General features: G+C 38.3%; 1 protein-coding gene across 1 annotated transcript in view; it reads left to right on the top strand.

Annotated features, from left to right (window-relative positions):
• Positions 1-2873: 2873 nt before the first annotated feature.
• Positions 2874-22565, top strand: part of LOC150085758 (uncharacterized) — a 321980-nt gene continuing 302288 nt past the window's right edge. The window contains exons 1-2 of the mRNA XM_090374684.1: positions 2874-3403; positions 3533-4311. Coding sequence (XP_090230810.1) covers positions 2874-3403; positions 3533-4311 — 1309 coding nt within the window. The remainder of the gene's footprint in view (positions 3404-3532; positions 4312-22565) is intronic.

The raw sequence follows: 22565 nt of genomic DNA on the forward strand, positions 1-22565 counted from the left end.
TTTGTATTAACGAGATTTTATTGTGTATATATATATATTCAAGGTACAACAGTCAACATGTATGGGACATTCTCATTCAATCCCCATTTATGCATATTCAACTCATTCATAACAGTACCCTGAATAAGACTATCACACACTTTATGATTCCCCCTTCCTCCAGTTAAACAGACTCCATTACCCACCCAGCATATTAGTGTTATGCACATGTACATGGAAGGAAAAAACCAAATTACTGAGTCACTAATGTGAAGACAGACACACATACCAAATGCATATTACACCTACCCAAACTCACCCACAGTGTGAGTGGGACAGTTGAGCAAGGAGTAAGTGCCGGTATGTCAAGGTCTGCCCAAAGAAGGACAGTTTGTTGTCTGGATCAAAGAACATAGTTCATAAGCCAAATTACCATTGATCACCCAAGAGAAGCTAAAACAAGGTAATTTTGTTGGACCTCAAATTTGCAAACTGATGAGGGAACGAGATTTTGGCGGAACTATGAATAAAAAATAAAAACAATCATGGATTAGCTTCAGGTCTGTTGTTGAGAACTTAGGGAACAACCAGGATCGAGATTACAAGAATATAGGTGAAAATATGTTGGGAAACTTCAAGAAGCTGGGCTGCAAGATATGTCAAGGTACCCATGTCAATTGCTTCCCAGAAAAATCAAGGAAGTGTTAGTAAAGAACAGGATGAGAGGTTTTGCCAAGACATTAAAGACATGGGGATAATGTATTAGGAGGCGGTGGAATGTCAGCATGATGGCTGACTGTTGCTGGATACTGAAGAGGGACTGTAAATTAGATGGATCTGCAAGAAAATCAAACAAACAAAAATTTGACCCATCTCAGATTAGTTTTTAAAATTAGAGTTGAGCATTTAGTAAACTTATTACCACACTGTCCTTTTTAATAGTATTTTTAACATGTATTTAAATATAAAGGTTTGGTAAAAGTAGCATTTTGTTATAATTCCAGTGCACAAATTCTGCCAAAATTAATAAAAATCTAATTTTCTCACTTGAATTTTGAAGAAAACAAGCAGAAGTCAGTTTTGAAATCAGCATTAGAAAATTATTGAGAAACACCCTTTTTCTGAGAAAACATCAGTGATTTTTTTTTTTTCCAAAATGCAGAATAGTGTAATTTTTTTCTCTTGAAAGTTAGTTCATGGAATCTCTTAGGCCCCCATGCCTGGCACTGGGTTAATTTAATTTATTAAGCACAACATACGGTAAGATATATTAACCTACAACTGTAATAATGGCCTGAGGACAGGATTTGGAAAGAATCCAGAAACATATACCTAGAATCAGATTTAGTGTGTGCTTGACATTGTATTGTAATAGTAGATTAGTTCTGCAATAAACTAGTTTCATGCCATATTGGTGGGTGATGCTCGATTTTTAGAAATTTAGATGACTAACTGTATTGCATAATCTTTCTATTTTAGTTTTTCCTCACTACATGAACTGCATTACAAGTATTCTATTTTATGTTCTTTCCAAATTGTATTACTGGTTTCTTTAGTCTCAGCACTGAAGAGAAGGGCATATGATGGTGCATCAGTTAAATTTAAGAGACAGGTGTTGAAGTTAAGCAATTAAACAGTGTTATTGATTAGGCTTGTGAGTGATGATGAGAGCACAATATTCATAGTAGACATTATAGCAAGTCAACTATATTGATACATTAAGGAAAAAGAACAGGATCACAAAGGCTTTTGTATCATCAATATCCTACACTTAAGTGTCGTTATGCTCTTGATGCTGACGTTGATACAGTGGTAATGGTTTAATCTGTGGATCAAGCAGAAAAATTTGTCTGAGTGGCCACATAATACAAGAAAAGTGTATGAATATATAATGCAAACTTCTGATGATGAAGGTACTGCTGTGATAGTTTCATATCCTTTGGATGTGGCACTACCAGATGTGGACTATTAGAAGTAAGGAGGGAGCAGTTTAACCAGATTACATATGCACAGAGTGAAATTAGTGGGTGAATTACCTCGCTTAACTTCTGTTAAGCAAGGTAATTCAAGTTATGTGCTAGAAAATATTTTCAGTGTGATGGATTTATTATTTTGGAGAAGGAAGCCTTTAAGGTCCTTGCTATCTGAGAAGAAAGCCTTTTAGGTCCTTGCTATCTGAGAAGAAAATGCTTGTACCATTGTTAAATTAGCATTGTCATATTAGCTGGTGTAAACAATGAAGTTAACTCGTTAGTGGCTGTATATATCAATGTATAACATGAAAATTTATATTCTGTTACTTGTACTTTTTATTTAATTTCTGTGTCAAATTTAGTGTGAGAAATTAATCATCTAAAAACTTGATGAAGCTTGGCCACTGTTTATTAAGCTGATTAAATATTTGATTAGTCTAATATAGTAAATTTGGAGATTATTTTACAAAAAATAATAATTTGAATTTTAGTTTATGAAAAATTGAGCTACTGTATTTTAGTTATCAGCTGAAACCTATAAATTGTGAAAATTTTTCTCTGATATATTGGCTTAAATTAAAATATTCTATTATTTGATTAAGATAAAACTTTTTTTTCCTCCCCTAGATTATCTGGTGTAGTACATGATAGGACCAAGAAACACCAAACAGGATTTAGATATCATTTGAAAATTTTTAATTAGGAATCATGTGAATTGGATTTTATAATTTCCTTCATTTGGTGATAGTTAAACTACCAGAGAAATCAGGTTGCCAAAATAAGAGAAAGGGACCTCTTTACTGCAGTTAAAATGTTGGCCTTATTCACTTTTCATAATTTCAATTAATTTATTTAAGCTATAAACTGTTGTTTCTAATACAAATGAAGAAAATTTTGCATTATATCTGATTTGGATGAAGAATGTTAACTGTGAAAAAAGGTATAGAAGGCAATGAATCGAGACATGAAGGGTTCGGAGGTCAGTATAAATGCAAAGATATTATATATCATTGTGGTGTTGACCAGTGCAGTTTTCAAACAAGTAATAAACCACAATTTATTCAACATTTGAACACGTGTGCTGAAAATTGTATGTTTTTATTTTGTATAAAGTGTTTAAAGCCATTTACCACATCTTCTTGTTTTATAAGTCATATACAAAATGATTGCTTTGATGAACCAAAAGCAGATAAGGAAACTGTAAATTCCCAAGTAATTGCCAAAAGTGTTGAAAATTCAAATGGATGTCAGTTGAAAAAATCTCTTGATGATAGAACTAATAAATGTGAAGTTTTAGACACTAAAATGTTAAATATATCAAATGAGATTTCATCTACTTGGGATAACAATTGCAAAATTGCTTTGGATCAGTCAGAATTATCAAAATCTTTGCAGGCAGATAATGTGAAAGGATTTGAATTAGTTAACCAAAATGTTACAGAAAAATTGAAGCTAGTTAATTGTTTTCAATCTAATGAAAATGATTCAAATTCTGATGGTTCAGATGATATACCACATGCTCCAAGAATATGTCTTTCTGATAATAAGTCTTATTTAGAAAATTGCAAAAATATCTCTAGAAAGCTTAAAAATAAAAAGCATTTATATGATTGTAAGCATGCTAATTATGACCCTGAAGAAAATTGTCTTTTACATAGCAGTGGAAGTTATGGATATAATACTGCAGGTGGTTTTGAACAAGATAAAATAATTACTCAGTATTTTTCAAATTATATGAAAAAAGATAACCATTCTTCTAGTTCAGCATCTGAAATTATGAATGCACATCTTTCAGAGAGGGAAAATGAATCAAATCATTCCTTGCTAGGTGAAACTAAAATTGAATTAAGTGAAAAGATGTTTAATGAAAAAATGAAAACAGTATCTCTTACTTTTAATAAAAGTGATACAGACATCAACAAGGAAAATGTTTTAAGTGATGGTACTGAACTGTTGAAAAATTCACTTAACTGTCATTGGACTGATTTTGGTTTTCACTCTTCTGAGATGGGTGAAAATAGAAATAATTCTGATGATAATAGTAAAGAGAAAAGTGGACTTAGTTTTAAGAATTATTCAAATGGTTCACCCAGTTCCATGTTATGTGAGTCAGCATGTGAAGAACAACCTTTTTGGAATATAATTAAAAATAATAAATCTAATGATCCTATTAAAGCTATCCAAGGAAATTCATCTCAGAAAGTTAACCCATCAAACACTGTGATTGATAGTAGGAGCAGCTGTGAGAAGAATATACAGGAAAAAACACTCCAGATATGCCCTAAACTATATAAGCCAAATTTTGGAGGTGCTTTAAATTTAGGAGTTGAATCTTCCATTGTGTCAAGCGTCACCCGTGGTAAGTGTAAAACTTTTTTAACAAACTTGTGTAAAACCAGAATTTATTATGCTGAATTTCTGTATGCTGTTTGGTATATTGGCTAATTATATTTTATACCTATCAGCAGTTTGAAGTATTATTTTATAGTTTTTGTATCATTATTTACACTTTTACTTCAGTTTCTTTGCATGATGGAAGTTAAATTAAACTATAATATTAACTTTGAAATTTTAAACATCAAAACACAAAATTTTCAATTTCAGATATTCTACATATTTTCCAAAAAAAAGATACATAGTATCCTATGTATAATTAGCTTGATCATTAACTTACAGAGTGATGAGTATCTCGACTGAAAGACAGTTGCCTGAGATATTCATGATGATTTCTGCGTGGCTGTAAATCTTAGTGAAGTTGCACTAGTCCTAAAGATGAAGTTATGCTGGTTTGGGGGATCTTATTATCGGGTGGATTCTGTTATCTGCTTACAGAAGGTGATGATATGGATGTAGGTCTGAATTGCTTCAGTAATAAGGTGTTAAGAGGATTTCTTTGCTAGTAACCTCTTACGTTGAGGTCCCTTGTGTCCTTAGACTAGAGGTTGAAGCCAGGTGGGTTGGGGATATCTTTCCTGTGAAGTGTCCTATCTGCTGTTATGGAGGAGGAATAACAGATTTTGGATTGGATGGAGTCATACTAAGAACTCTATCTGTGGAGTTCCTAGTAGGACTCCCTAATGTAGTGTTTGCCACACTGACAGTCTATGTATTGTATTGTCTTCCTGACTTCTTGGAGAAGAAGCTCTGAGTATTTTCTTGGACTTTCTTATTCCCTTTCTCATGTAAAAATATGTAAAAAATTAAAATTTTATTTTGTGGTATTTATACACTAATTTGTTTTAATTGCAAGTTTATCTTAATATGTGCCCATGGGGATGTCTGTTAGCAATCCTGACTACCATATTGCTTGTTTTGGGATTATAAGGAAATGCCTGGGGAGGGAGGTCTGTGTGTGTCTCTCTCACTCTCACTTGAACGTGGAAGGTTGTTGAACGATTGTTGGACATAATCTACCATGAACTTCAGAAGGTAATCATGTTTTTCCAGGATGGATCTGATATTGAATTTTTGTCAAACTCTCCCTGTGCTGCAATTTTGTATTTCTCCGAGTGCCGTTGTGATGGTTGGAGTGAAAGTGAAGTACAGATCTGGTGTTTGTTTTGTTTCTGTAGACTTTGGTATGATTTTTTTTTTTGTCTTAACCTAACAAACACATCAAGGAATTGGGATGTAGTTCACTTCCAGTTGGGCCGAAAGTGTGCATAGACTGATGTTCATTTCCTTTCTGTAGAATATAGTGATGACTTCTCATGTAACTTAATGGACACATAGAAGAATGGGGATGGTGAGGTCTCTTTCCATTTCTAAAGTTTAAAGTGACATTGGCATCTGTTGTTAACTGTGAGAGTGAAACTGTCCTAGTTTCCTTACTGCAGTTTCAGATGATCAGAATAACATCAGTGTATTTGGCTCACAGTTTAGGTATGTGCTGAAAGCTGAAAAGTGAGGATTCAGTATTAGTACCGTATTAATATTTGACTATAAAAAGAAGAAAGAAAGAAGCCACCTATAGGGCATTCCTGATCACCTTAGACCTCCTATATCCTTTCACAGGATATAGTTCATACATAGTCTAACAATAAAACCAGGATTTACTCAAGATAATAACAAAAAGTTGAATTTTCCTTAGAAAAGTGCAAAGTCATGTAGAGAAATAGTTAAACATTTTTAAAGTTATTTAAAATTATCTGTGATTATTATTATTATTATCTGTGATTGGATGACTGACTGCATTGGCCAAGCCAGAGAGAGGGAGCTATAATAATATGACATTTGAACAGAGGTGCACCAGATCGTTTGCTACACTGCAGACTAAATATCTGTTGTGTGTTATAGTGATAATTAGTGGTACAATTAATTATTATGATAAAGTGATATGATAATGTATGATTAATATGATAAAATGAAAATATTTGCCTCTAGAAGGGGGAAGTCTCATTCACAGCTTAGCTTAACTGGAGCCACTTATTCAAGAAAAGATGCAGAAAAAAGTGCAAACTTGTCTGACCATTCTGATTTGAATACTATGACACTAAAGAAACTGGGTGCAATGACTAATCTTTACATTTTATACATGGCGCCTCCGTAGCCAGGTGGGAAGGAGCAGCAGTGCGTAGCACACGCTTCTTGATTGGACCGGGGTTCGAGCCTGTCACCACCAAATACGGAGGATGCGGAAAGGTCAGGGAATGACCACCTCATATTCCAGGAGCAATATGGCCTCAGTTGCTAATGCTCCTAAAAACCAAATAACAACAACATTTTATACTTAGATTTCAGAAAAGCTTTTGATACTGTTAAGCATAAGACTGATGTACAAATTAGAACAGTGAGACATTAGGGGCAAGTTACTGCTTAGAAAAAGGAATGGTAGAGTTGAAGAAGACAGAGTTGTTATCAATGGACACTGCTTCTCTTAGACAAATGTTATTAGTGGAGTCCACCAAGGTTCATTGTTGGGCCTGCCTGTTTTGTGTGTTATTAATGATATTGAAGAAGAAGACATATTAGGCTTAATGTCTAAGTATGCAAGTGATACAAAGCTAGCAGTGTGGTTATTGACTAATCAGGGTAGTCTACTGCAACAATATCTAGAAAAAATATGTAGATGTGCTGAGAATTGGAAATTGAAGTTTCAGTTTGGCAAATGTAAGGTGTTCCTTATTTTTAGTAGTAATCCTAGAAAAATATATCAATTGTGTGGTACAACACTGAGGATAGTGAAAAATGAAAAAGACCTGTGGCTAATTTGTGCAGTCTGACATGAAGTTCTCTGAACAGTGCAGACATACTGCTAGGACACCATGCAATTTTATCAATGATATATAGAAATTTTGCAATCAGGGATAATGAGGTGATTATCCTGTTGTGTAAGGCAATGGTTAGACCACAACCTGAGTACTGCATTCAGGTCTGAAAGCCTTGATTTAGGAAAGACATGGATCTGTTGGAAGGGGTGCAGAAAGAAACAAGTTTAGTTGGGGGAACAAAAGGTTACTCTTATCAAGAAAGGCTTCAGTTCTGCAAATTTCAGCATCTGGAAACTTGAGGTGTTAAGACTGAATGAATTAAATAAGCTAAATGCTGATGGCATCCTTTGTCTTGCTCAGACAGCCTCATAAGGGGATATAAATTAAATTTAAATTGAGGAAGGATGGTTGCATTAGATCTGCAGAAAATTTGCTTTCAGCAAATGGGTAGTTGATTGTCAGAACAAACTTCCATCTGGGGGGGGGGTGAAAGTGAGTAATTTGAATAAATTTAAGGAAGAGCTAGACTAATGATTAGAGAGGATATACAGGTAACAGCAGTTGAAATAAGATTTCTTGACATTGTTGCTTCTCTACAGGTGGATTAAAGGGTAAAGGAATAGAAGTTTGAATTAAAGTTTGATTTATATTAATCTTTTCTTTTATTTTATTCTTTTGCTTTTACCTACTTCAGTGATGTCCCACAAATTAAAATGTTTTACACTAACTTGTTTGTCTAGTAATTTTCCCCATAGTCTGTCTTTCAGCCTTAACTCTTTTTAGTACCTTGCTGTTGCACACCATCAGACATCTCTCATATTTTGAAGTTAAACTGGGTTGTCACTCATTGTCACCAGGGTATATACCCACCATGGATCTGTTGGAAGAGGTGCAGAGAAGAATGAGAATAGTTAAGGGAACAAAAGGGTACTCTTATGAAGAAAGACAAATTTCAGCATCTGGAAACTTGAGGTGTTTAAGACTGAATTAATTAAGTAAGCTAAATGCTGAAGACATTCTTTGTCTTACTCAGACAGTACCACCCACTTGCTGATGAGAAGCCAACAAGCTTGGAAATGGTGCCATTCGGATGGTGTATCTGCTGAAAATAAGTAACATTAGTCTTTTCCACTGGCGAAGCATTGCTTATTCAAGGTAGTGCAATATCAGGAAACTCGTGGTGAGGGGATTCACAATATGAGATGTATCAAAAATGATGCCATTTCCCCCTACTTCAGTAATTTACTATGAACTAAAACAATGCTTTGCACTAATTTGTTCTTCTAGTAAATTTCCCATAGTCTTAGGCTAGCTAAACCCTTTTTAATACGAAGTATTAGCATTAGCCTTTGCTAATGCTAATACTAATACTTTGCCATTATGCACCATCTGGCATCTCTCATATTGTGGAGTTAAACTTCATAACTGGGTTGTCATACATTGTAACCCATGAGTACCATGAACAGAAATACTGTTCAAGGTTTAGGACTAAATGGATGTCAAATCAACTAATGAGACTCGTGGCAGAAAAGAAAAATCCATGGGATACATCTAAATTATCAGGCGACACAGAAGCCTTTGGTAGATATAAGATAGTCTGTAATCAAGTCGCAAAGGAGGTTAGGCAAGCCAAGGCAGGGTACGATAAATCTTTGGCAAAGAAAACCACCAAAGACTACTCTACTTATATAAACTTTAGAAGCAAGGGGATAGCAGCCCATGTGTCATTAAATTTCATCACACCAACAACAAGGAAGGGGATGAATCAGATTGGTCTACTTGAAATCGATGGTTTGACCGTTGATGATCCTGCTCAGATAGCTGACAAACTGAATGAGTATTTTGCATCTACATTCACACATGAGAAATTCTATAGGGAAGTAGAGAACAGAAACTTATTAAACTGCAACAGGGAGCTAAATGACTTTGTAATAACTCAGAGCAAAGTGGAGGAGAAATAGTTGAAGTTAAACATAAGAAAGGCACCTGGAGTTGATGGGATTTATCCAGTTATATTAAGAGGTGGCAAAGGAAGTAAGCAAACCCTTAGCCATAATTATGAGGCATCCTTGGACTCAGGGGAGGTCCCCACGGACTGGAGATATACAAATTTTTCCCCATTTCACAAAGGGAGATAAAAGGGTGGCACAAATGCTTATAGAACTGTAAGTTTAACTTCTGTCCCTGAAAAAATAATGGAGTCACTGGTTAAAGAAGCATTGCAGGATCATCTAGACAAGAATGCAATTATAGTTCAGACAACACACAGGTTTGTTAAGGGGAAATCTTGTTTGACAGATTTGATTGTATAATCTGATATGGTCACAAAGAAACTGAATTGCAAAATAATTTTGATATCATACATTTGGATTTGATACTGTTGATACTGTTGCACATGAAAGTTAGTTAGTTATTTGATTTTTAGGAGCATTAGCAACTAAGGCAAAGGGATATGCGGTGGTCATTCCCTGACCTTTCTGCATCCTTCGTATTTAGTGGTGATGGGCTCGAACCCCGGTCTAATCAAGAAGCGTGCACTACGCACTGCTGCTCCTTCCCACCTGGCTACGGAGGTGCCGCACATGAAAAACTGCTGTACATATTAAAGCAGTATGACATTAAGGGTAAATTGCTGCAATGGATAAAATGATGGTTGAATTTGAGAAGACAGAGAGTGGTAATCAATGAACACTGCTCTTTGCAGACTAATGTTATTAGTGGAGTTCCTCAGGGTTCAGTGTTGGGTCCATTGTTGTTTTGTATATTTACCAATGATATTGATGAAGGTATATGAGGCATAATGTCCAAATTAGCAGATGATACGAAGGTTGGCAGGGTTGTTAATGACAGTATACTACTGCAACAGGATCTCGAAAAGTTAGGCAGATGGGCTGGGAAGTAGCAGCTAAAGTTTAACATTGACAAATGCAAAGTACTGCTTATGGGTAGTAGTAACCCCAGAGAAACGTACCAACTGTGTGGTACAACGCTCAGGGTAGTGGAGAATAAAAAAGACCTGGGGGGATAATTGTGCAGTCAGATATGAAGTTTTCTGAACAATGCAGACAGGTTGCCATAGCAGGTGATGGGGTCTTGTTAATGATATACAGAAATTTTGCTAGCAGGGATAAGGAGGTAATTATCCTTTTGTATAAAGGCCACACCTTGAGTACTGCTTACTGGTCTGGAGGCCTCATTTTAGAAAGGATGTAGATTTGCTAGAATTGGTACAGAGAAGGGTAACAAAATTCCTGAGGGGAACAAAGGGGGTGCTGTTACCAACATAGGCTGGTAAATTGGCCAGCACACATTGGTTTACGATGGACAGTTGTCTTCAAGCGCATGCCCTCATGCCGGACAAGGGTGTCTAAGGTGGTATCTGCCGAGAATAAGTAACATTAATCATCTCTACTTGCAACTCATTGCTTATTCAAGGTAATGTAATATATATCAGGTAACACATTGTGAAGACATTAACAATATGAGATGTAACAAAAACGATGCCATTTCACTAACTTTGGTGTTTTACTACAAAAACTAAAATTATGATTTGCATCAACTTTGTTTTTGCCTGTATTTAATATATTGTAAATTCAATTTTGATTAAAGCTATTTTCTGTAATATTTTTTAGATTTAATTTTTATAAAAGTTACTTTGTAAGATATTTTGTAAATTTAATGATTGTGATTTCAATATCAGTGTTTAGTACCTCAGTGCTTATAGAGTAGACTGAATTGGCTACAGGTAATTCCTATGTAAGGCACAACTTCATCACTTGCATTGTCTGTGTCATGTATTCAAGAGTTCATCTGGTTACTAACTATAGCTCAAATGATGATTCTTTTCTTTGCTTCCATACTAATTTAAAACTTATTATTATTATTATTAGCCATATGGTGCAAGGAAGCCTGAGGCTTATGCTGCACCAGCCAAAAAAAAAAAAAAAAATTCTGAATTACCCCGAGAGAGAGAGAGAGAGAGAGAGAGAGAGAGAGAGAGAGAGAGAGAGAGAACAAGAGTCAGAAGTAGAACGGAATCACCAAGAAAGAGAAGAATGATTATATCCAGCTCAGGACCCTGAGTGTGTCAAGCCCATACTCACCAGATGTGAGCCCCCGGGGTTATAATAGTGTACAGTAAATAGTGTACTAATTTAAAACTTGGTGCATTGCTTGAATTTGAGTCATTGAAGAAACAGATGCTTGCCATGGAAAACTAATCACTCTCTGTCTTTACCCACTCAGCCATCCCTTTATCCAAAGCAGTAACTTTCCCTTTATCCAAAGCAGTAACTTTCCCTTAATGCCACACTGCTCCAATTTATACAGCAGTCTTTTATGTGCATCAGTATCAAAAGCTTTCCTGAAATCTAAGTATATGATCAAAAGATTTTTGCATTCAGTTCCTTTGGCTGGTCAAAGGAGTTAGTTATTGTTGGTGACTGTTATCAGGGAGATGGATAATATATTGTGCAAAAAGGATAGGTGACACAGGACCAGGTTATATCTGCGAAGGGCAAAAGTTGATGTAAAGCAGATCATCTTTTAAGGGCAGAAAGGGTGATATTGGCACTAATGACATTAAAAGTAGATCTGCAAATTACTTAACAAGTACATGTCAATGTTGAAAAAAGTCATCAGTTAGGGTTAAATTTGATAGTGTCTGTAATTCTGCCCATGATAGGAGGGAGTACATGATGAGAGCCTTGTCAATCAGTTTGGCCCTGGAGAGATTGTGCAAGGCTCATCGGGTAGAATTTTTCTCAGCTGGTCTGTGCTTGTTAACAGGAGAGACTATTTAAACAGGAATGGGGTACACTTAAATAGAAGGGGTATAAGAGTGTTTGCTGATGCTATCAAGGCAATGTTAGGTGGGTCAGAAAACTGCTAGCTTGGGGGGATTCACAGACTAAAAGTTAACAGTAGCCACAGGTAGACATGAAAGTAATTCTTGCACTGCTTCTATTAGAATGAGCAGTGGCCTGGAGAGCAGGCACAGGAGATTTAGGGACTGGTGGGAGTCATCATGAACCAAAAAAAAAACAAAAATACTACTACTACATATGTCACCTTTTGACCCCCTTTGTGAATTAGGGATACATTCACACATCTCCAGTTTATGGGGATTTCCCTTGAATCCAAAGATGCCCTCATAATTATGGCTAAGGGTTTAGTTACCTCCTTTGCTGCTTCTCTTTTTTTTTTTTTATTTTATTTATTTTATTTGGTAGTTGTTGGCGCATAGGCTTCTGTGGCCATAATGCACCTCCCAAGGTTTTTTTGCAGTACTTTGATCCAAGCCCGAAGCGGGAATCGAACCCGTGACCTTTGGGTTGCCAGGCAGGCACTTTACCCATCCGGCTACCCCGGTCGGCCTACTTCTCTTAATATAATTGGATAGATCACATTCATCCCTGGTGCCTTTTTTTTTTTTTTATTATTTTTAACCTCAACAATTTCTCTTCCACTTTCCTCTCAGTTATCACAAAATCATTCACCTCTCTGTTAGTTTGATAAACTTCTGGAATCCTCTTCACTAAAGAATTCCTCATGTGTGAATTAGATGCAAAATAGCTATTCAGTTTTTCAGCAACCTGAGCAGGGTCATCAAGTGTTACATCATTAACATCATGTGTCCCAGTATGATTCATTCACTTCTTTTTACTGTTAATATAAGCATAAAAGTTTTTGCTGCTGTTCTTTGCATTCTTTGCTAAAGAATTCTTGTAATCTGTCTTACCTTGTTTAACTTCTTTTGTAATCTGATTACAGACTAGTTTATATCTGCGATAGGTTTCTGTATTACCTGATAATTTATATGCATCCCATGTATTTTTCTTCTCTGCCACAAGTCTCATCAGTTAATCTTGTATCCATTGAGGTCTAAGCCTTGAACAGTATTGCTTAATTGGTATGAAAAGTCTATTACCCTCTATGATTATTGTCCTGAATGATCCCCATTTAGAATTTGCTGACATCATCAGTTGGTCCACTGCATAGAATTTAAAAACTGTCCAAGATCATTCTAGTCACCCTTACAAAAACAAAAGCCTTTCCATTTACCCTTGACAACAATTGTCTTTAAGTAAATTCCACATCAGTACACTGCGATCGCTGTCATCCAATGAGTGTTTTACTTACAGAGTCTTAATGTATGAAGAATTGCTGGTGATAACCAGATCAAGAGTGCTATTTCCTTGTGTTGCCTCTGTAATATGCTGCTGTAGAAAACAGTCATCCAATAAATCCACAAAAGTGTGCATGACCAACCCACATATTCCAGTCAACATCTCGTTAGTTAAAATCCCCCATTATAAGACATTCTGATTTACTGCCCCCCCCCCCTCTGTTTCTCTGTATAGTTGTTTGGTATGTTCTTGCAGTGATTAGGCCTGTAGCAAAATCCTACCCTCATTTTCGTTTTCCCAATGGTTATGTCACACCAAACTGACTCAGCATTATACTGGCCACCCGTGTTGCTGCCTTGGATTTAATATGCTTCTTAAATCTACTAAATGCAGCCCCCACTGTTCTGTCTGTCCTTCCTTTATACATTATGCTCTCCATATTCAAATGCAGCATTGTTTATGATATCCCTTCATTTGACGACTTAATCAGTCCTTTAAACTGATCAAATTTATTTACAGTGCTCCTAGCATTAATGTACATGCAAGTATACATGCACCTGTTCTTACTCTTAGTTATTTTAATATAACTCATGTATTTACCTGTTCCATGACGACCCACATCAAGGTTTGAAATCACTGACACCTTGCCTTCCAGGCTGCTAATTTTCTAGTAGAAGCAGTGCAAGAATCACTTGTACCTCTGTCTGTGGGGCCCCAGGTGCCAAGAAATTTTGTGATCAAGTGTCTTTGCTAGTAAATTTGTGCTCTTTCTTGATGAAATAAAATTGTTTCCTTGTTTTCAGCATTACTTTAACACTGAATTAATTCAGTAAAGAAAGCACTTTACTAGGTCAGTGGGTTCCAGTGAAAAATGGAGCAATCAGTTCCTAGCCCAGAAATCCGCTGGGTGCATAGATGAAACCTTACAGGGTAAAAACAATCGGAGTCTGATTTTGTTGCAGCTAAACGTCAAAAGACTGACATAGATTCTGAGCTCCAGGCTTATTATCCACTCAACTCAAGTACAACCGATTGGCAAACTTTCGCCATTTCTAATGCGAAAATGCCTAGAAAGCACAATAGGAGCCCCCAAGACAGTTTGTCATTGAAGATCTGGAGATTTACTGGTTGAAGTTGACAACTACTAAAACTAAAAACTTTTGGTGGAACCTCTGTTACTGTTTCACCACACGTTCCCCTGAACACATCAAGAGGCACCATCACCGAATGGGACCTCATGAACGTGTCAGATGAAGAGTTAAAACAAGAACTGCAAGATCAAGGAGTCATCAATGTCAGAAGACAAAGAAGGATGGCAAACTAATTCTTACATGGAACATAATACTCACTTTTGATAACCCCAAACCACCAACATTGATCAAAGTCTGTTATCTTAACTGCTGTGTTAAAGCGTACATTCCAAACCCCTTACACTGCTACAAGTACCAGAAGTTTGGGCACTAACAGACAGTCTGCATGTGGATCCACTGTGCACACAAATATCGATTGCACAGCTACAACACAGAGTTGTCCTAACTGCTGAGGCCAATAGGTGTTTTCCGAGGAGTGTCCCCTTTGGAAACATGAAAAAAAATATACAGCAATACAAAATTGAATACAATGTTACCTACCAAAAAGCCAAAAAATCCTTTCCAGCTCTGAATACTAATAAACCAACCTGTGCTCAAGTAACAAAAAGACAAATATCAATTGCAACCCAAACAATGGTAACCATACCATCAAATGAATCACTATCTGAATGGACAAGGTCAGTATTGGCCACTGTACCAATAAACTGAACAACCAGGCAAATAAAATAAAGCTATAAATATGCCGATTACTGTTTAATCAGAGGTCACACCCCACAGCAAAAGACTACAGTACCTTCTCATGATGCAACCAAACAGATTGCATGGACTTAGAAGATAGCTCACAGCAACATGAGCAGGTACTAGAACTTTACACTGACAAGGAGATGGACATGGGAAAACCATACTTTCCAAAGAAGGGAAAAGGAAAACTAGAGCGAAACAAACCTTCAACCTCTCAAAACAACTTGAGGGTTATACTAAACCCAAATAATGCTTACATTTCTGCAGTAGAACTGTAGAGGATATTGTAATTTAAATGACATCCAAGACCTCTCACAATATGACCCTATTGCTTTCTGCTTACAGGAAAGTCTAACCCCACACATTACTGTTACTCTCCGGAACTAGATAATTCATCAACAAGATCGTGTTACGCAAAACCTGAATCTGGCACATGGCAGTATAGCAGTGATCAACACTCAGATACCTTCCAATCCAATCCCACTAAAAACAAACCTTGAGGCAGTTGCAGTAGAAGTTAACTTTGACTTGACTATCATCTCTCTATACGTGCCCCATAATCAAAATATAAGCTACGTTGACCTAGAAGAATTAGTGGTACAGCTTCCTCAACAGTCACCATCCATTATGGGGAAAATCAAAACGTGGACAAAATTGGACAAATTATCAAAAAAGTACTTGACCAGCACAATTTGATTACTCTCAATAATGGTACACACACTTAATATGCATTTACCTACAGGATCTACCTCAGCTATTGGTGTCTCTCTATGCTCAGCATCCACATATCCTCTATTTAGATGGACTATTCATAGTAATCATTACCTAGTGAGATGCTGGATTGATACAAACATTTCCCCACTTTTCTAACTGAACTGCCAAATGGGACTTTTTCAAAGCAAAATGGGATATATACAAGCAGCTAGCAATACTGGAAGTAAAGCAGGTCCAACAAACAAACTTCCATAAACTTGGCCAAAGAATATATATCTAACCAAATACTAATACTACAGACAGCAGGCCAAGTGATTCCAAAACAATCCAAAAGATATCAGCATGCTCAAAATTGTGGTGGAATAATGAATGCAGCGCATCTAAAAAAGAGAACAGGGCATGGAACATCTTCAGGAAGTTCCCAACAACTGCCAATCTCATTCATTTTAAACAGGCTCGGGCAAAGGCAAAATATACTAGGCAGACTAGCAAAAGGGAAGCACAGAATCATTTTGCCTCCACAATTACAAGGACTACAAAAATGCAAACGATATGGACCAAAATATGACATATGTACTCAAAACATACATGCATCAACCTTCCCATACTCACTTTTAACAGTTGTTACAAAACCAATGGAGATTGCGAATACATTGGGCAAATCATTCGTGAAAATCTCAACCATGACATCTTACGCGCCCCATTTTCAGGTACAGAAGGCACAGGCTGAGAAACATTTCATCAACTTCGAATCAGCATCTAGTGCTGCTTACAGTCTCCCCTTCACAATGTCAGAATTGCATCATGCTCTAGCCACCACCAAACTCAGTGCAGCAGGACCAAATGGAATCACTACATCATGATGCAGTAATGGAATCACTACATCATGATGTAGTAATGGAATCACTACATCATGATGTAGTAATGGAATCACTACATCATGATAGCACAACTTACTGAACCAGCCCTTAAGACATTGTTACTTCTCTGCAACAGAATTTTCAAAGTAAATACCTTCCCAGACAAATGGTGTCACACTTATATCTTGGCATTTCCAAAACCAGGAAAATATCCTACAATTCCACTACATTACTGGCCTATTGCACTCATGAGCTATATGAGCAGGGTCCTAGAAAAAATGATTAATGCCCATCTAACCAGGTTTCTAGTTCAAAATAACCTCCTTAGCCCAGTACACTGCAGTTTCCGGAAGGCAGATCCACTCTTGACTTACTGATCAGGATGGAAATAAACGTCTGTGATACTTTTGTACAAAAAGAACATCATGTTATGGCTCTTTTTGACAGAGAAAAATCCTTCAACGTAACTTGGAGATATGGTATAATGTGAAACCTGTACGATCTAGGACTACACAGACACCTGCCACAGTTTATCAGAAACTTCCTACATCATCACACATTTTAAATTAGAGTCAACATCCAGTTATGTTCAAATTTTATCCAGGAAGAAGGGATCCCACAAGGTTCAGTTCTAAGTGCCACCCTATTTAACATAATAATGAACCCCATAACACAGGATCTGCTGCAAACAATGTCCATACTCTGTATGCCAGTGACTTCAGTATCTTCTGCCATTCCCCTTACAACAGGCAGTTGCAAGGTGCCATCAACAAAGTTGCTAAATGGTCCCAAAACAATGGTTTCACCTCTTACCACAAAAGACTGTGGGGGTTACACTTCTGTAGGAAGCGTAACCTACATCCAGACTTGGAACTCCACCTAGAAAATCAAATCATCCCAGTTGTTTGTAGTGTCTGCTTTCGTGGTGGGTTTTTGACTAAAAACTTACCTTCCTTGAACACATAAAAGAGCTCCGGATTACTTGTCTTAAAAAACAAATATCTTAAGAATACTATCTGACACAACATGGGGAGCTGACTGTTACACACTACTGTGTTTGTACCATGCATTAATATGGTCACATCTAGATTACAGCTCTGCTAGATCAAGTGCCTTATGTTGGCTTGATCCCATACATCAGTTCAGAGCTTATTGTTGTTATTTGTTATTTGGTTTTTAGGAGCATTAGCAACTAAGGCCATATTGCTCCGAGGATATGCGGTAGTCATTCCCTGACCTTTCCGCATCCTCCGTATTTGGTGGTCATGGGCTCGAACTCCGGTCTAATCAAGAAGCGTGTGCTACGCACTGCCACTCCTGCCCACCTGGCTACGGAGGTGCCAATTTCAGAGCTTATATGCTTAAAGAAGTTAATGAAACCTCTTTGCATCTATGCACACAAATGCTTCTGTTAAACTACACAGCAAAACTCAAAAGGAAACCAGACAACCCTAATTGGATGAGATTAGGTTTGTCCCACAACAGTACACAAACTACAACACCCAGCTCACTGTCCAACATATACTTATTGATTGCCCCAAATACAATAATGATCAACAAGCTGTGTTTACCGGTTTTCCATGACAAACACCTCTTTCAGTATTACTGACCTTCTAGCAGATACACCACACATGGCCAAATTTTTAGTTTCCTCAAAAGGTTACAACTGTACAACACAGTGTAAACGTGGACAAATTTATATAGATAAAAATATGTATTTAACTTTACTATAGTTAGGTGCATTATGGCCTTGCTGTGTAAAGCCTATAAACAGCATAAACATAACACTGGTTGTGGCTCTAGTTAATCTGTTAGTCTGTGTACACTCCCCCCCCCCAATCTAGCAGTTTTCTGACCAGCTTATCACTTCCTCGAGAGTATCAGCAAATGTTCTTGCACCCCTTCAATTTTAGTGTATCCCATCCCTTTAAAAATAGTCTCTCGTGTTAACAAGCACAGATCAAACTAAGAAAAATTTCAAATCCATGAGTTTGCATGCTCTCTCCAGGGCCGAATTAATTGACAAGGCTCTCCACATGTACTCCCTCCTATTGTGTCTCTGTAGAATTGCAGACATTTTAAAATTCAATCCTTACTCCTCAACATCGACCCATACCTATTAAGTAAGTCCTCAGATCTCCTTCTCTTAATATTATTAGTGCCAACATGTACAGCAGTATCACCTTTTGTGCTCTTAAAGATGATATCTGCTTTACAACATCATCTACTTTTTCCCCGGCAGACATACACGGTCCTATTCCACCTATCCTTCATGCACGGTATATTTCCCCGACAATAGAATCACTAACAATAACTACTTCCTGTGGAACCAGAGCATTCTACTCTATCTTGGGGATTGCCACTGTGATGGCTGATGCATAAGTATGAGCTCTGGTATTGAGTTTGCCAGCAGTGAGCTTAATAGACCCCTATTTTAATTCTTTCAGGAGCATCTACCCTACTCTTCAGGCTCTCTTAAATAAACATCAAAACAACTTTGAGTTGGTATCTAATTTCTTCACACTCTTTGCTCCGAACACACAAACACAAAGACATCTATCCCTCCCCTTGGCTGTATCATGTCTTGTTCCAGAAAGGTCTGCAAACATTGCAGTAGTGCATTTTGTTAGGCTGTGGTTTGTGGGAGAATTCCCCCCCCCCTCTCTCCCGAACCACAGCACTCCTGCTACTTTGAGCTCTTTGCTTTGCTTCTCTAGTGTGGGGATGATTTCAGTTTAAAGTCACTTTAATTTGACAATACAGTGAGCCACCCACTTTATGATTGGTTCGCTATACTATCAAATCACTGTATGATGGACTCTCCATAATAAAATACTGTTCACTATATGAACTGTTGTGGCGCAATTTTTGCGCCATAAAAAATCAAATCAAATCCCTGTACAATATGTGGTAAGCATTGGTCATTGTGATCACGTTTGTGAATTGAATGTTAATTCTATTAAATGGCATTTTAATAAGTGAAAAAAAGAGGAATATTATCCTCCTTATTTTCTATAAAAGTAAATATCCACCAAATACGGAGGATGCGGAAAGGTCAGGGAATGACTACCGTGAAATTTTGAAATTTTTCTTAGTTTGATCTGTGCTTGTTAACAGGAGAGACTATTTTTAAAGGGAGGGGATACACTAAAATTGAAGGGGTGCAAGAACATTTGCTGATACTCTCGAGGAAGTGATAAGCTGGTCAGAAAATATAAATATAAAAGCTCTTACGAGACACTACCGTCTACAAACCCCTAACCATCGACCCCAACAAGGCTTTGGAACGATGGGAGTCAGAGGTGAATATCCTCACCAACACTTGGCTGAAGCAGGGGAAAATCACACAGTCAACCCGTAATCACCTCCGTGCCTCCGGGTGTCAGATCCCACGGTTTTACGGCCTGCCGAAAGTGCACAAAGAAGGCACGCCACTAAGACCTATTGTATCCTGCTGTGGATCACCGACTTACGAGCTGTCTAAATTTGTCTCGAGACTTCTTTCTCCTCTAGTTGGCAAGACCACCTACACCATCTCCAACAGTGTTGAGTTCGTAGAAAGGATCCGCACTATATCCATCTCGCAAGATCAAGTCATGGCATCGTTCGATGTCGTATCACTCTTTACCTCCATCCCTGTGGAACTTGCCATCTCTTGCGCAAAACAACTCTTGGACAATGATGGAACCCTCAGCGACAGAACTAAGCTGACGCCTGATGACATTTCCGCCGCCCTCAGACTGTGCTTAACAGGGGGTGCAATCATGTTTAATGGTTCAATCTACCAGCAGATACATGGCACAGCCATGGGTTCCCCTGTCAGCTCGGTCACAGCAAACATCGTGATGGAGGAGTTAGAGGGACGTGCGTTTACACACGCACCGGATCACATCGCCTTTTGGTGTCGCTACGTAGACGATGTGTTCGTAGTGATCCCTAGAGACTCAAGTCAGCGACTCCTAACCCACCTCAACTCACTGTCACCCTTCATAAAATTCACGGTTGAGCTGGAGTCGAACAACTCTATACCATACCTAGATACACTTGTCCGGCGCGAAGACACATGCTTGAAGACAACGGTTTATCGTAAGCCTATGTGTGCTGGCCAATTTACCAACTTCCAGTCAGCACACACACGGGGCCACCTCCTCTCAACCGCCCGAACCTTGCTAACTCGCGCCTGGACACACTCCAGCTCTGCAGATGAAAGGCGCAAAGAGATCACCAGAGTCAAAGTAGACCTTACGAGGTGTGGCTACCCCATCGATGTCCTTAACAGATGTGATCTACAAGCACGCGACAACGTGACGACCAACAGCAACACCAACAGTGACGAGTCTTCCACGAGGGCATTCATCCCATACTACCCCAACCTGTCACAGCAGATCGGTAGAATCCTAAGATCGCATGGGGTGAAGTGCATCCAACTCCCAGGCAGGAAACTGCGTTCTCTCCTTTCCAACATAAAAAACACCTGTCCCCACCCTTCTACAGAGTGGTGTGGTCTATCGCATCTCTTGCCGTGACTGCACGAGCTGCTACTTTGGAGAGACTGGTCGTCGTCTCGAGAAACGCCTCTCAGAACATAAAAGGGTGATCCGTTTGGCGGATGTAGAACACTCAGCTATTGCCGAGCATGTCTGGACAACCCACTACGACATCGACCCACACCGCGATGTCGTGGTTGTAGACAAGTCCCACCATTACTTAAGGCGCACCTGGTTGGAATCGTTAAGTATAAAATGCTCGGATACCTCGTTGAACAGGAACAGTGGTTGTCAACTTAACCCCATCACAGAAGCAGTAATTCTGTCCATAGACAAACGCTGGCCACGTCACCACCATACGTCACAGCCACAAACATCAACAAACAATTAACCACGTGTCTCACGTACCATCCTGGCAGTGCATCTCTATTCTAACTGCCATTCAAAGTATTTTAATCTGATGAAGGCTGCCACCCAGCCGAAAGCTAATTCATTTATCATAATTTTAATGCTCTGTGTAACAAAAATAAGATAAATAAATTATGAATCCAGAGCACACAGGCGTGTTTTATTATGTACGGACTATTCTTGGCCAACCAACATATGATATGGTCGTGAGACTCCAGAAAGATTTTATCTTCATAGCCCGTAGCAGGCAACACCTGAGGTTTGCACATAGATGCAAAGCTAACTGGATTATACCGAAAGGGTTTCGCTACAAACAACCGTTTCCTAGTGAGCGTATGGGACGTGCCTGTCGGAACTTCGGCTTCAGAACTCTACGCATATGGATCGGCTGCCTCCATCGTGACATACAACGTGCTTCAGCGAGCAAAGCAGCCCTACTTGCCGACCTTAAGGCTCTGATTCCCGATTCTATTTACACCAAGGTAATCAATACTTTATGTTGCCAGGCCGTCAGAGAATCAGATCGTTATTGTGCCCGACAGAAACGTAAGTTCAATACTTTGATTAATGAATCCCGTCAATTTCGGCGCCAGCGTAATGCCCCTCCCACAAATTGCACGGATTTCGTATTGAACCTAAGCAACAAGCAGTTATCTGCAGAACAAACAAACTTGTTGACCCTTGGCATGACATTTGCTGTTCTTCCAAAGCACCCACCAATCACCGACATCGCCTTGGGTGTGGAAGCAAGCTTATCACGCCTCCCAGAAGATGTAGCCAACGCAATCCGCTTAAAGACTGCAGCAGTTCTACACCATGCTCGCCCCGTCTCTTCAAACCTCAGCCGTATACAGATTTCTACCCTCAAGGCACTGAAACGGGATTCGTCCATCGTCATTCTACCGGCGGACAAAGGCCGTCGTACAGTTGTAATGAACCACACTGATTACATGGCGAAAGCCTTACTGCTCTTA

This window comes from Mastigoproctus giganteus, chromosome 5 (genome assembly GCF_048544385.1).
Source record: "Mastigoproctus giganteus isolate SK-2022 chromosome 5, ASM4854438v1, whole genome shotgun sequence".
Lineage (NCBI taxonomy): Eukaryota > Metazoa > Arthropoda > Arachnida > Uropygi > Thelyphonidae > Mastigoproctus > Mastigoproctus giganteus.